The sequence below is a fragment of the Aythya ferina genome (genome assembly GCF_964211825.1).
Source record: "Aythya ferina genome assembly, chromosome: 12".
Lineage (NCBI taxonomy): Eukaryota > Metazoa > Chordata > Aves > Anseriformes > Anatidae > Aythya > Aythya ferina.
The window spans coordinates 2,137,289-2,151,400 of record NC_140308.1 but is presented as its reverse complement, the minus strand read 5'-3'; the positions used below and the strand labels follow the sequence as shown (position 1 = coordinate 2,151,400).

Here is a 14,112-nt window from a genome sequence, read left to right as displayed (position 1 = left end):
CACTAACTGCTGGAAAGTGCAGAATGTGGCTCTTTACATGACTGAAGAGTAGTAGCAACATTTTCAGAAGATTTGAATTTTGTGCTGTGTTTTTGTTGGATTCTGATGAATCTTGCACTGAGCTTTAAGAGCTTGTTTTACGTGAAGCTCTATGTGGCGTCGTACTTGTGCATAAATATCATGGGCACTATCAGCAATCAATAAAACGTTATCCAGTTTTGGTTTAGGAGGGCTGGATCCTTCTGTTTCAGTGTTGCTTATCTAAAATATAAAAGTGTAGTTTCCTTGGATAGAGTAGATTGGGAAGTTTTGTAGTGGTGACACTTCTAAATACACAATTGTGTACATATGTATGATTACTTAATGTTGTGAATAGCTGTTGAAATCTCACCACTTTATAGCTATGGCATATTTCTTAATGTCATTGTATTTCTTTAGGCAGAGCTGCTCTGTTATTTTGTTAACCTTGTGTGTATGACAGTGTGTGTCATCCATGCATTTTCCTGAAAATACATAATAATACATATAAATCTGTGCTAGTTTCCATCCCTTTGTGTTTCTCTCTAATTATAGGTCATCTATTTTATAAATTTGGAATCACAGAATCCGACTGGTATCGAATCAAGCAAAGCATAGACTCCAAATGCCGAACAGCCTGGAGGCGGAAGCAGCGAGGCCAGAGTCTTGCCGTGAAAAGCTTCTCCAGGCGAACACCTTCGTCATCATCTTACGGTGGTTCAGGTAAAAAAATAATAATAAAAAAAAAAAGTTTCCAGAGACATGGAAACTTATAGTAATAATGCGATTTGTTTTTTAATATACCTTGCAACAATTTTTATCTTAAGCTATAGTTACAACAGGTGCATGTTTTGCTGACAAATTCAAGTATTTTTATGTAAAGAATATAAATAGAGAAACCCACGCTTTCAATTCGTTTTTTTTTTTTTCAGTGAATTTTGTATTATTGCATATGTTTCTTGAAGTACCATTTATCATTGGCAAGAAGGCCTCTCCGTTACAGTATGAACATATGTCTGCAGTGCTCCTCAAGCAGTGACTGCAGTATTCGTTTTCTAATTGAAGCCAGCCACTCATAGTTAAATCACTGTGGGCTTCAGTGCAAGCCAGCCACCTTCTGGTCCATTCAGAATCTTTGATAGCCTCCTGGGGCTTGTACCATAGTCGGTCCCTTGCAGCATGAACATACCATACTGTTTCACCTACAGATTGCAGTCACTCTCCTGGCTGAGGTGCAGTGTTGATCCAAGAAGGGAAGTAAGAGGTTTGTCTTTGCTCATAAAGAGAAGAGGGAGAAGGGAGACTGTCACTAAAACAGTAGTAAAATAGCGATTTGTCAGAAATTAAAGTGTAGTATGTTCTGGTGTGCGTGAGATTTTAGCTTTGTTGATTTGTACATACTCTGAGCTCCTGGCTTCACTAGTGTGGTTGGGACTGTCTTTCCCCACGCGCTAACTGAAAGAATTCACAAAGTGCAGCATCGTATATATATCTTACCATGTTAATCTTTGGGTAGAAGGTCAAAATATTTATCTGCAACTGATGTTCATAAGTGGAGTCAAGTGAATAAATCTTCCTCGGTGTGCTAACACTATTTAGTAGGACGTGCTAAATTTTGTTCATAAAATATTTTCCTCTGAAGAAATTAAATATGTTGTAGCTGATTCTATATTTCCACATAGGTGCGTAGGCATGAATAATAATAACAAATGAAAAATACTGACCTAAGAAGTGTTCTCATAGGACATTTCTGGCTCACGCTTTTAATATAAAGCAGTGTTATGGGACATTTGTACAGCATATATTAAAAACAGTGTTTTGGAAGTGAGCCCAAAGAAAAGGAAGTAAGTTTATTTGCCTGCATAAAATTTTTGGTTGCATGTTAACACTAACCACTGTATCTCATGCAAAGAATGCCAAAATCTGCTTTCAGTGGAAAATTTTATGTGCTGGAACTGGGAATCATATCCAAAATCCTCAAATTAAAACAACTAATCAACCTAATGATAACCATAAGCTATATATGTTGATGGGATTTTTATTTTCAGTCTCTTTAGAATAAAAATGCAGTAGTAAGTTGATATTATAGGCCTGAGCTCATTAGGCTGTGCCCATTGACTTTTGTTGAGATTTATTATTAAAAAATGTTGATCTTTAATCTCCTGTCTTTAATCTCCTGGTTTGGAGATTTGGGGAGACCGTTATAGAGACGTAAAACACAGAATCAGGCTTAGTGAGTTCTTGACTTTAGAAGGCTGTAAGGTGGTGTTTTTTTTGTTTTGTTTTGTTTTCTGCTAAGCTGAAAACTGCAGTTGTTTTCATTGTAGACTGGTCGCAGTTTCACAAACCCAATTTGTGAATGAATTGTCATGGGTACAGATACCCGTGCTGTCTGAGCAGGCAGGAGCAGCATGGTACAGACACGCAGGAGGTGGTTCTGCAGAAGTCACCGTGGTGTTTTGGGTTGTACACCCAGGTTTTCTGCCACCTGGGCCTCTCACTCACCCATCTCAGCTCCCCAGTCCCCAGGATAGCACATTGGTGACTGCAGGTCCTTAGGAAGACGTCTTTGGTCCTAAATCTGATGAAGGTCAGCTAAGGCATCTTGACATGTCATTTGCAGGACTATATATATATATATATATATACATAAGCTGTGCAGCCAAAAGTAGAGTACTGGCAATAGCATTAACAGCTGCCTTTGGTAATGGTACATGAAAATGTTCCATGGATTCAGAGTTTTTTGTTAATTTTCTTTAAAATATTGCTCTTACTCAGAATGTCGTTGGCGTCGTTTTCTGGGAGGCTATAAAGATGTTAGCTGAATTCACCACTGCTTTCACACCCACTGTGAAAAAGTAGAAAAACAGCCCACTTCTCCGAACCGGGCGGTCCTTTAAAAACTAATTAGCATTCCAAAATCAGGTGGGAAAGGAATTTCACCTGAAGAAAGAAGTATGAGGAAAAGGAGGAGGGTTGGGATTAAGGGCTGAATGAGGGAAAAGAAGAAAAGATAAAAGGCAACCACAGGGGTTCACACACTGTCTGAGGAGGTAACTTTTGCATGACAGGGCTGTAATTCCACTGCTCTGTTCAGGTAACTTCGTGAACCTCTCAGACTTTGCCTTTGTGGTTTGACATCTCTGGAAGCCCTCGATGGAATTACAGCATCATAATTCACAGGCATCTGTTCTTTATTATATCCACTGTATAGTGGATATAGCAGAATTCCTGCTGCCAGCTAGCAGGAAAGAGAAGTAATATTTCACAGCTCTGAAGTAAAGGAGGTCTGTATTTCACAGTTATGACAACATAGCTGTCAAATATGGCTTTTTAAAGTGTTACATATGAACCCAGACAGTTTTTATGGTAGCGTTTGTTTCAGGGGGCAAGTTAAGGTGAGCCTTGAATGGTCTGGAATTCAGCTACTTGAGAATCTGTCTTTCCCACTATTGTTAGTTGGAGCTGTTAAGGTCAGCTCCTGGGTGCTGCACCCTCCAGCAGAATACCCGTGCTTGGGTCCACCGAGTCGGTACGTACCGAACAGGCTTTTTGGTTGTTCATCTGTTTGGCGAAATACAGCAGCTCTCTGAAAAGGCAGCACTTAAAGTCGAACAAATAAATTATTGTGAATGATTCCTGTGTTGTGTTTACACAAAAAGATGCAAGGCTGCAAAGGATGCACGGATGTGCAGCACAGATTCTGGTATAACATCTTCGTGGGCTCTAAAGAACACATTGCACCCCCAGATTAAATATGATAAACCTCACCTATTTGTAGGAGTACTTAAGCCCTCTGATTTACAAAATGTTGATAATTTCCCAGGGAGGGTTTAGGGCATACTCTAGAAGATTTTCCCATAGCCTTTACAAAGCACTTTTTTTAAAGATGCTCTGTTGCCATCAACAGATGCCCTGAGTAAGTTCATAGTATTGTGGTGTCTGCCATTCATTTGAGCTATTCTGAAAACATCATTGGGATGTTTAAATATAATTTTGAGGGCCTGAGTGTGAATAAATGAACACCATATTCCCTGCATGAACCTTTTCCTTAGTTTGGTAGTGTTTTTCTGATTATGAACTTGTAATATATTGTAGCTTGTGTTAAAGTTGGGACCAAAAGGTGGACCAGAAAAGACTCCAACCCAAGACAGTTATTTGGCTTGAAGTAGTATTTTTTTCAATATTTTTTCAAGGTAGCTTTCTATTATACCTTACTGTAAAAATGCATGTTTAAATCAGCAGGAAGTTATTGGCACTTTCTTCAAATGTTGTAAAGAAACGCTGTTCTCCTATGTAGAATCATAGAATAATAGAATATCCTGAGTTGGAAGGGACCCACAAGGATCATCGAGTCCAACTTGGTGTGTACCAGAATATTTCCTTAAATGTTGTGCTAAAAGTCTCAAATAGCTTCATACTTTTCTGTTTGGCAGCGAAAAATTGTTGAACATCTCTACGTATCATTTTAAATAGTATTTGTGTTCTTGAAATAGTGTCAAATCAGCATGATCACTGCTCTGCTGGACTTCTCCTGTGAGTTAGGGGACTTGATTTTACAGAGCTGCTCTTCAGAAGCAATTAAAAGAAAAAAACCAACAGTCTGAAACTCCCCTTCTGCAACCTGACTTCTGCTTCTCTGGCTCTGAGGAATTTTAAGGTTGGTTGAACATGGGAACAGGTTGCCCAGAGAGGTTGCAGAGACTCCATCTGCAGCTGGCCACGGTCCCGAGCAACCTGTGCTAGCTGAACAGGGAGGTTGGACTAGGTGACCTCCAGGGGTCCTTAACAACCTCATCTGTTCTGTGATTTTGTGGTTCTTAGAAGCATTGAGTTATTGCACACACAATAAATAATTCTGAAATGTTTACATCTAAAAAGGGTTGCTCTTCTTCTGCACTTGTTGGACATGTCAAAACTTTGAGGCTTTTTATGCTCGTTGTGCGTAAAAGTCTTATGTAGCGTGTGGCTTTGATTTGCATTGTGCAGTTAAAAATGATAACAGATTTCCTCCCTCTTCTGTTTATCATAAGGAAAAATGAGCTGTGGAAATGCCATGGAAAGCAAAAGGCTGAGCACATCGTCCTTACATAGACCTGACAAGTTTTTAGCACTGTACTTCTGTGATACTGTTCGAGTGTTAAGAGCTGAAGAGGAAGTGATCTGCAGACAAAAAACATGGCTAAGGAAGCTGGTGGGAAAAGATGAATGAACGCCTCTTCTGTCCTTCACCCTCAAAGACATCCATTAAGATTGTTCTACATTTAATTGACTATGCAGATTTACAGTAGCCACAAGATTTATGGGTTGCATAAAGTTGTTGTAGCAGACAGTTAAATTCAGGCAGAATTTGTTTCCTGTTTTTTTCCTGTCTTTTCCATTCAAAGCCATTGCCTTTTGTCGGACTTGAGGTATTAACTGCAGTGAGTTGCTCCTTTCAGAGCCAACGTGTTAGTCTTTAATGTGTGCTTTTGTCCCTCGTTTTTTCTGATAGGAGTTGTACACATGGCTGCCATGATAATTTAGCTAGATATTCTTTTTAAAAATGTTAGCAGTCTGCGGAGGGAAGGGAGGAGGAAATGAGTTTTTTGAGAGGAGGATTAATTGAAGAGTGCCATCTCTCCCTTTCTTTTAATTTCTCTTAAGATTGTTAAAGCTGTTATCGCAATTTTCCATGTTGGAATTATTAATTAGGTCTATGACTTTGGGATTTACATGTAGATTTGGGCTGAAGGGCTCAGCTCTGCCAAGATGTCACACGCGAAAATGGGTATTGCAGCCAAATCTTCAATGCTGCTCTGCAAAATTGGAGTGCTGGAGCACTCCTGAGTCAGGCTGAGATAATGGCTTACAGGATACAGATTCATTTCTGTGAATTGCTCAGTAGTGAGGCTTTATCCTACTTCATGTTTTTGAAGACTACTTCTGTCTACCCCTTAACCTTTCCTTGTTAGGAAATGATATCAAGCAAGTGAGAAAACACAAGGTAGGTTGTACACAGAAGCATGGAGCTGAGAGGCCTGTAGTAAACCCGGTTTGAGTAACAGGACGTAAGAAAGGAGACTAAACTTGAATCCTGTCTGCTGCAGAATCCGTACCTCCTACGTTTCCTTCCAAAATGAGAAGCCAGATGCTCAACTGATAAATACGAAGCATAACGAGAATAGGAAGGAATTATAAAATGCCAAAGGTTTTGTCTTTGAAGTGAGGAATTTTTAAAATTGATCTGAGCTGAAAGTTAAACACATACTCTTGAAACAGTTACAAATTACATTTGTCTGACAAATCTAATCTTGTTCTGAAATGTTTGAGAAAGATTAGCTTTGAAAAATGTGACGAGTAACTTTTACGGAGGGTGATTTTGCCAACTCCTGAGCGTTTGTCTGACAAGACAGACTTACTGAGGCTAAATTTTCTTTGACTCACAAGCAGACGCAGTAAATAAATGGAAAATGTGAAAAGTCCAATTTCAGTTTCTGAGGAAGGAATATTTCAGCAGTTACTTTTTTCTCTTTTTCTCCTGTATCACAACTTAGCCACCTGTGGAGTGGTCAGTGCAGCATTTTCTGTTGTCTGGGTCGCTCCCAAAGCTCTTCCCTCTCACGGAGGGTGCTTTGGGGATGCCCCAGGTCAGGAGCTCGGTCTTGGCACTATATACACCATTCGGCTGATGTCGAAGTACCCCTGAGTAGTGCAATGGAAGACTTCACAGCAAGAGTTCAGCTGTGCAGTTTCTGAGTGCCAGGGATTCTCTAATATATCAAAGTTGTAAATGTGAAGCCAGATAGTTTACATGAGAGTGATTTATAACTGTTGACGTATCCTTTATTCAAGCTGTGTGCTATTCATGTTTGTGTTTATTTTTAATGGAGATTGTTTAAAAATGGATAAATATTACTTTTGTCTGGTCAGATATTTAGAGAAAAACAAATATAAAAGATGTGTTTTTAGACACTGCTCAATCCTCTTCTTTATTCCTAAAAAGAAAAAAAAAGGGGGGGGGGGGAGGAGGAAGGGAAGACTGTGGCTGTTGCACTGAAATCAAACTGGAAAACTATTTGTAGGTAACCCTAGTAGGTTAGGTAAGATGTACAGTGTGACTGCATTCAGTGCATATCTTCTCTTCCCAGTTCAGAACAGCTTAATAATTTCTGGCATCTGTGAAGCAAAAGATGGTTTTTAAATAAAGTTTAAAATGCATTTCAATATGTGCATATAATACATATGTAAATATATGTATGTTTTCCCTGCTGGTGCTTATTTCTTTGATTTCACTTCATTGCATCACTTTCCCAATCAGAAAATGAATACTAATTATAAATGCATCTTAGCGTGTGCTCAGAAGTACAGCATTGCAGTTTGTGTAGTGGTAGCTGAGGCTACAGGAAAAGTACTGTGAAAAAAGTTATTAAATCTGGAAGTGAAGCAAGTATCTAACCTGCCTTATGTCCCAAGTCCACTTTTGCGGTTAGTGATGTATATGCGTATCTATACATACACTCAAATATATGAAGTTATGTATATACACACACACATCTAAATGAAGGATGATGTATTTGGACACCATGGTTTGACCAGATGGTGAATTGCAGCTCAGCTGTTGAGTTACTTAGTAGAGACTGGGAGGATGAAATCACAGCTGTACGGACTAGCAGTAGCCTGTGAGAAGCAAGATGAGTTACAGTGGGCATTCTTAGCCATTTAGGATCCTCGCAAAATGCTATTTTATGAAATAAAAAATAAGCATTAATTGCATAAGGAAACTTGCATAACGATCTAGTATCAGAATTTGAACAAATCACATTTTTCTTTGGCTGCCACTGCAGTTTTTCATACCGCAGCCAGGACTTTTGTACCAGTCGTGATTTGTTAATCCAGTCCTGAATTCTTCACAGCAATACCGTACAACAGTGCAGGAAATACCAGGATTGTACAGTAACCGACTGGGCTATATTTAAGAAATGATGTATTTTTTTGGAGTTACCTACTAGTCAAATGTAAGGTATTAAATAGATAGCAAAAACATGGACTTGTTATGTTTTACTGAGTTAGTGCATTAGCGCTCTGGTTGTAGTTACATATTTGCAGATTGTTGACATAATTACAGCTGTTTAGTTGAATTCTTAGGCAACTCAACTTTTCAACAAATAAGTAAATACTAGCTCAGTGGTATTGAATTAGTGTCCAATTCCCATGGTCAGACTTAAACTCAGAATTGTGTTTTTCCACAAACATTTGCAGACATGATGAAAAAAAAAAAGCACAAATGGATAATTTTATTAAAGAACATTTCCAGTAAAATATTTGTATGATTGGATAAAGCTCAGTCTTTTGAAAGTAACATTCTGTTTCCAGAATAAATCTTAGGGTATTAAGTAGAGGTATTAAAAATTTATGAAAACCAGAACCTGGTGTGTTGGTTCAGTAACCATCCATCACATTTAAAAAAAACAACACGTCAGCCATCAATCATCTCTGAGCAGGATGAGGCCCTTGTAGTCTTTATTTAAACAATACATAACATCTTGTAAGAAAATTATCTACAATGGAAGTAGAGTGACACTGTTTCTTAAATATTTTCATTACAGTTTCCTGTATTTGGACAGTTTGAAAGCCCTGTAGTATTGAATGCTACTGCGTGTTAGATCTTAATGTGTTTTATGTTACCATGCAGCATAAGTCATGGTCAGAGCAATAAATACTCTCGAAAAATTGTAAAACAAACGTAGCACTTCAAAGATTTCGTATGATATATTTTCGTAGCATAGCAAAAGAAAACCATTAAACTGCTTACAGAAATACTGTATATAAAAAGCCTTGCTTCATATTCCTTACTCTAAAAGACTGTTACGACCGTCCTGTTCTCCCAGTTGTCTCAGATTAAAAACAAACAACAAAACTGGGACTCATGCTGAATCTTACTAATCTGCATGATACTGGGATGTTTCAAGGATTTTCCCAGCAGTGTGTACTTGAACTTGTCACATGCTGCCGAAGTGTCATTGTCCTGTAAGCTCCACTGCCTTTCCTGACCCTTAAAAGGAAAAGGGGTATCCCGCGGTGGTCACCTGCTGGTGGTGGATTCCACACAATCAGCCTCTTCTCCCTCCCATTCCAGTTCAACCTCTTAGTACAGACATTATTAGTCTCAATATCGTTGACCCCCAAATGCATAAAAACTCCAGGTTTCAAAAAAAAAAAAAAAAAAAGTTTGGTTGTATATTAGAAAACAATTTTAGTTCTTTTTACTTGCATTTTGCCTCTTACATTTATGATGCTCTTTTCCCTGAAGCCAAAAAGCCTGTAAGTAAATATGCAGTATGTCAACTTCTAATGCAAGTTGTTTTCCTCTTGAAATCATGCGATGATTTTCCTGGTGAGTGACACAGTGACCAGAAGAAAGTGGTCAGGTCCTTTGGTCTTATCCTCTGCATACATTTTCACTAGGAGCACTTTCAGAACCCTTTAATTTCCAGTTTGAGGTAGTGTTTAAATTTCATCCAAGTCCAGAAATTGACCTGCTTTTTTTTTTTTTTTTTTTTTTGCTAATTGACCTGCTTGTTTTGTTTTTTTTCTCCCTTGAGACAGCATGCCTGCAGTGCTGAGGCTTCTCTCTGTCTGGGACATCTCATGTTCTGTCCTCGGTATTTGGAGAGGGAAACAAAGTCTGTATGTGTCAACATGAAAAAGATCAGGGATTTTGGAAACTGAGACATTATCATAGAATTTGACTTTGTGGGAGTCAGCTGTGAGATGATTTAGAGGGTGATTTTTGCACATTTTTTTTTTTACTAGTAGTAGAGCATGGTATTATAGTGAAATAAGCGGTAATATTTCTCAGCTACACAGGTGCACATAAGAAAGTGTTAAACTGCCTACAAAATGCGTGTGTTTTTCCTGTGGTACTACTTTTACATTTGCAGAACCCTTAATCTAGATTCAAAAGATAGCTTTTAGATGTTTGCTTTCTTGGAGACGAAATAACTTTTGGGACTCCACTGGAACTTGTAGCAAATCTGTGGGTGAGCAGTGACCATGCATAAAGAATATTAAGGTATAAATGAGCTGCATCTGCTTACTGACTGCGTTTGTTTTCCACGGTTTTTAAGTATGCATTGTTGCATGGCTGCTGGCATGAGATCTGCAAATATAATAGAGCTGCATTTTTGTCTCTTTCAGAGGGTTCGCAGAGTGCAGTTTCAGCTTCTAATGAGATCCAACAGAACCAGCCCCAGGCACTACATTATGCACTAGCCAATGCTCAGCAGGTCCAGATCCACCAAATAGGAGAAGATGGACAAGTCCAAGTAGTATGTACTCAACCTTTTCTACATTATTCTATTTAAACAATCTGTGTTACTGCAGACTTTGCTTCAGTTGAAATTTATTTATTTTATTTTTAAGAAAGGACCTATCGTCAGTTCTTAAGCATGATTTTCAGAAAATAAACATTGAAGGCTTATAAAAAAAACCCACAACTTTTAAAGTTTTTTTTTGCAAAAATCTCAGTGCAGGATTTGCTCACAAAATTGTTACAGATAAATGCATATTGATTACTCTGACTAGAGTTAAGTAGTCAAGTCTCTACTTGGCCATTTGCTTGCACAGTTACTATAATAATATCAGACCTACAAAGTGTACAATTTACATGTAAGAAGTAGTTCTGACAGTGACTTTCAAAACAAAACCACATTTGATTCGTAGAGTCAGATTCATTTATTTTCATTTTTAAAAATAACTGCATTTTAAAGTATTTTTGAACATCTGTTAGCTGAGCCCTTTACATGTGTATCCATTCAGATACGCATATATAAGTGAAAATTATAAATATTGACATTTGTTGACCACGAGACTCTTTATCAAAGACTCTTTATCCACTGCAACCCATGGCCTAAGGGTTGTCATCATTTGTCTTAAATATGGGGATATCCCTGAAGCATAAGAAAGTGGTACTGCTTTTTCAATTCAAGGGAATGATGTGTATAGGTCAGTCTGAGCAGTTAGTAGGGGAGTAGTCATCTATACTGTTGAATTGAATGCCAAGGATTTGCTGAATAGCTATAGGCTTCAAGAGTTACGATTCAAAAAGATTTTGTTGGAATTTGTGGACAATCTAAACACACTGTCCTTGAAGGCCAGCAATGTATCTGCAAACGATGAGTGAGCAGTTCTTTTTCGGAATGCTGCGTGATACAAAGGTGAAGAAAGTCACCTTCTTCCCCCCTTTCCCCAGACAAAAAAAAAAAATAAATCACTTATTTGGAAATACTATAAATGGATCTTTTAGATGTTCAGTGTTTTTTTCCTGGGAGCCCTGAGAGCTTGATGTTAAGGAGGGAAAGTGATTCTAATCTCAACATGGACTGGGCTGTGCTCTAATTTTATATACAGTCTCTATTGTCAGAGTGATACTTTCAGTATGTTTTTTCTCCCTATAAATAGACAGTTTCCTTCCAAAGGAAATGAAACTGTTTGAAATAGAGGGATCTGTGTTTCTTTGAAAATCACATGCAATTGTTCTTGCGTTATAAAATAAGAAGAGCTTTTGACAGAATTCCAAATGATTATCTTTAATCTCTGTCTCATGCAAGCATATTAAAATGAACACAAAGCCTTATAAACCCTGAAGGAGGTTATTTAGAATCCAATCTCCCTTCAGGTACATCATAGTAGCATTGACTTCTCAAGGCTGGTCAGGGTGCATGAGGAATTCCTTCCACTTTCTTATCCACGTTTTGATCAAATGATAGGCACGATACCATTCTGAAGTGGCGGGTATGGCCAGCAACACAAAGCATTAACCTTATTAAAACCGTTAGGGCAGATTCTCAGCTAATATAAGCCAGTGGAACTGCATTCAAATTAATAACTTTGTGCCAATTTATAACAGCCTGGGAGATGGTTGTTAGCATGGAACTGTACCTCACCATAACTTTGTGAATTTATAAAGAGTTATAGATTCTTACAGATACCTTCTAAGAGTAACTATTTGTGAGTAGTTTTGTCACATCTGTTTTGAGAACTGAGTTTCTAAGTTCTTTAAATGGGTTTCTTGTTTTGAACACACAGGTTTAGGAGAGCTAATCTACCAAAGCAAGTTAGTCCTATATTTTGTGTATCAGTCAAAAATTGGAGATGCTTCTTTTGTAGAGAAATATTATTTAATTACATAAATGTTATTTATTGTGTCTATTTCCTTTTCCTCCTACATGAAAATGAACGATTTTCTCTTCAAAACTCATTTCAGTTATACTTTGCATGAAAATATGGTGAAATGTGGTTACACTTTTTGAAAGCAATTTTTAATGTTTTTCATTTAGTAAGTATTTTGCCTCCATCTACAACTGAGAATATGTTAAGCTGTATTGAATCCAAGTTATTAGTTTCTTCCTCTAGTTTTGGTTTTCTTCTGATGCTTCCTGGTGTCTTTTTTTTGTTGTGGATCCCGCAGGGACATCTCCACATAGCCCAAGTTCCTCAAGGCGAGCAAGTCCAGATCACGCAGGACAGTGAGGTGAGCCAAAAACGTGGGTACCTATGGAGCAGGCAGTGGCCTGGACGTAGGGTCCCAGTTCTAAAACTGCACCTCTGGGAACTCTTGCAGCATGCTACATGGACTGCAAGGGTAGAAGTGAGCTGGAGCCAGGATAAAATGTGTGCACCAGCAGTAAATGCAATATGCTATTTGTCTTTTTTTTTTTTTTTTTCCCCTTGACCTTTTTTCCTTTAGTACTTCCAGAGTGTTACAGAAAAACTATAAGTGTGTTACAGTCAAACTACATCTTTTAAGATAAATCTGTTTGCTACATCTATTAAGATAACTACATCTATTAAGATAAATTCTGTATTGAAGTGAATTTACTTTCATTATGGATCAAGTATTCTGGCAGTGCAGTATTTGCACTTCATATTTTTTTTTTCCATAAAAATAGTACAGGAGAATAGAAATGGATAAATCCAATACTGAACCCCCCAATTTCAACTTTTTTTTTCCCACTCAGGCAGAACAACTGAAGCCATCTCAATTTACCTGAGTTGAGGGTCTTGTTGGTTATTTAGGAATGTAAAGAGACTCCTAATGGCAAAGGCTGCTGTCAGATGTCTTTTGCTCTTAGAGTTTGTTTATATGAAAAAGGAATAGCAAAATAAAGTTAAGCATAAATACAGACCACAATATTTACTCTGTATGATTTCCCTGTAGAGTTTTTTTAACTCAACATTAAGCATATCTGCTTGTGGGTTAGTTTAATCCATTTCCAAAGTACCCTAAATAACATCTCATAAAACCACTTATGGTGAGGAGGAATACTGATGACACAGGGGGAGGTACTGCAGAGTAAATATAATAAATATTATATAAATATTACAGCTAAAGGCAGTAGTCTTGACAGAGCTTGTCAGACCTACAGAAGAAAGGAAGGATCAGACTGTTTTGGGAATGCATAGTGTGCTATAATGAAGTTGAAGCAGTTTAAAAAGCCCCTGGAAAAAAAATATCGGATTCATCAGCTACTAGTTGTAAATGATCCTGAGGTTTAAACACCAGCGTCCATTGGTTGGGAGTTTCTTGTATGTAAGAATTTTAAGCACTACATTTGTCTGTGACAGATGAAGACATCTGGTTTTGAATTTATTGCAATGTACACAGCTTCAAAAAGGACAATGTGTTGCCAGTAAAAGAAAATGTAGAAAATATGCAAATCAAAGAACTAAAATTCTTTCCTGGAATGTTGTATTTCACTGCAAGTCTTGGTGTTAGAGTAACTGTTTTTTCTTAATCTGTGTGCTTTTAAAAAGGCATCTCTGAGCATACGAATAAAAACTCAGTTTGTAATGACACTGCTTTCATTTTTAGATTTTGTAGCTACAGTTTCCTTTAAAGTACATGATTCAGAGTTTTTTGTAGTAGATGTAATTCCTGTAGTAGAACTATATTTGCCTTTATTTTATCAAAACTCGATATCAAAAACATGTTAGCATAGGCAGTGACTAGCACTCCATACAAATAAATATTACACTGCTAATTCTAGTTTAGTAAGGCTTTGACTTACATTTTCAGTTTTATATAAATAAGTAAAAATGAAAATCTTACCG

The 14,112-nt window shown here is 37.6% G+C and overlaps 1 protein-coding gene across 4 annotated transcripts in view; it reads left to right on the top strand.

Moving 5' to 3' along the window:
* Positions 1–14,112, top strand: part of BANP (BTG3 associated nuclear protein) — a 146,495-nt gene that overhangs the window by 62,548 nt on the left and 69,835 nt on the right. For 2 of the 4 annotated variants that reach the window (XM_084533043.1, XM_084533041.1), the window contains exons 8-10: positions 574–741; positions 10,198–10,328; positions 12,470–12,532. In XM_084533043.1, the coding sequence (XP_084389169.1) occupies positions 574–741; positions 10,198–10,328; positions 12,470–12,532 (362 nt within the window). Of the gene's footprint in view, positions 1–573; positions 742–10,197; positions 10,329–12,460; positions 12,533–14,112 lie in introns of all 4 variants that reach the window. The other 2 variants (XM_084533042.1, XM_084533040.1) reach the window with 1 other exon arrangement.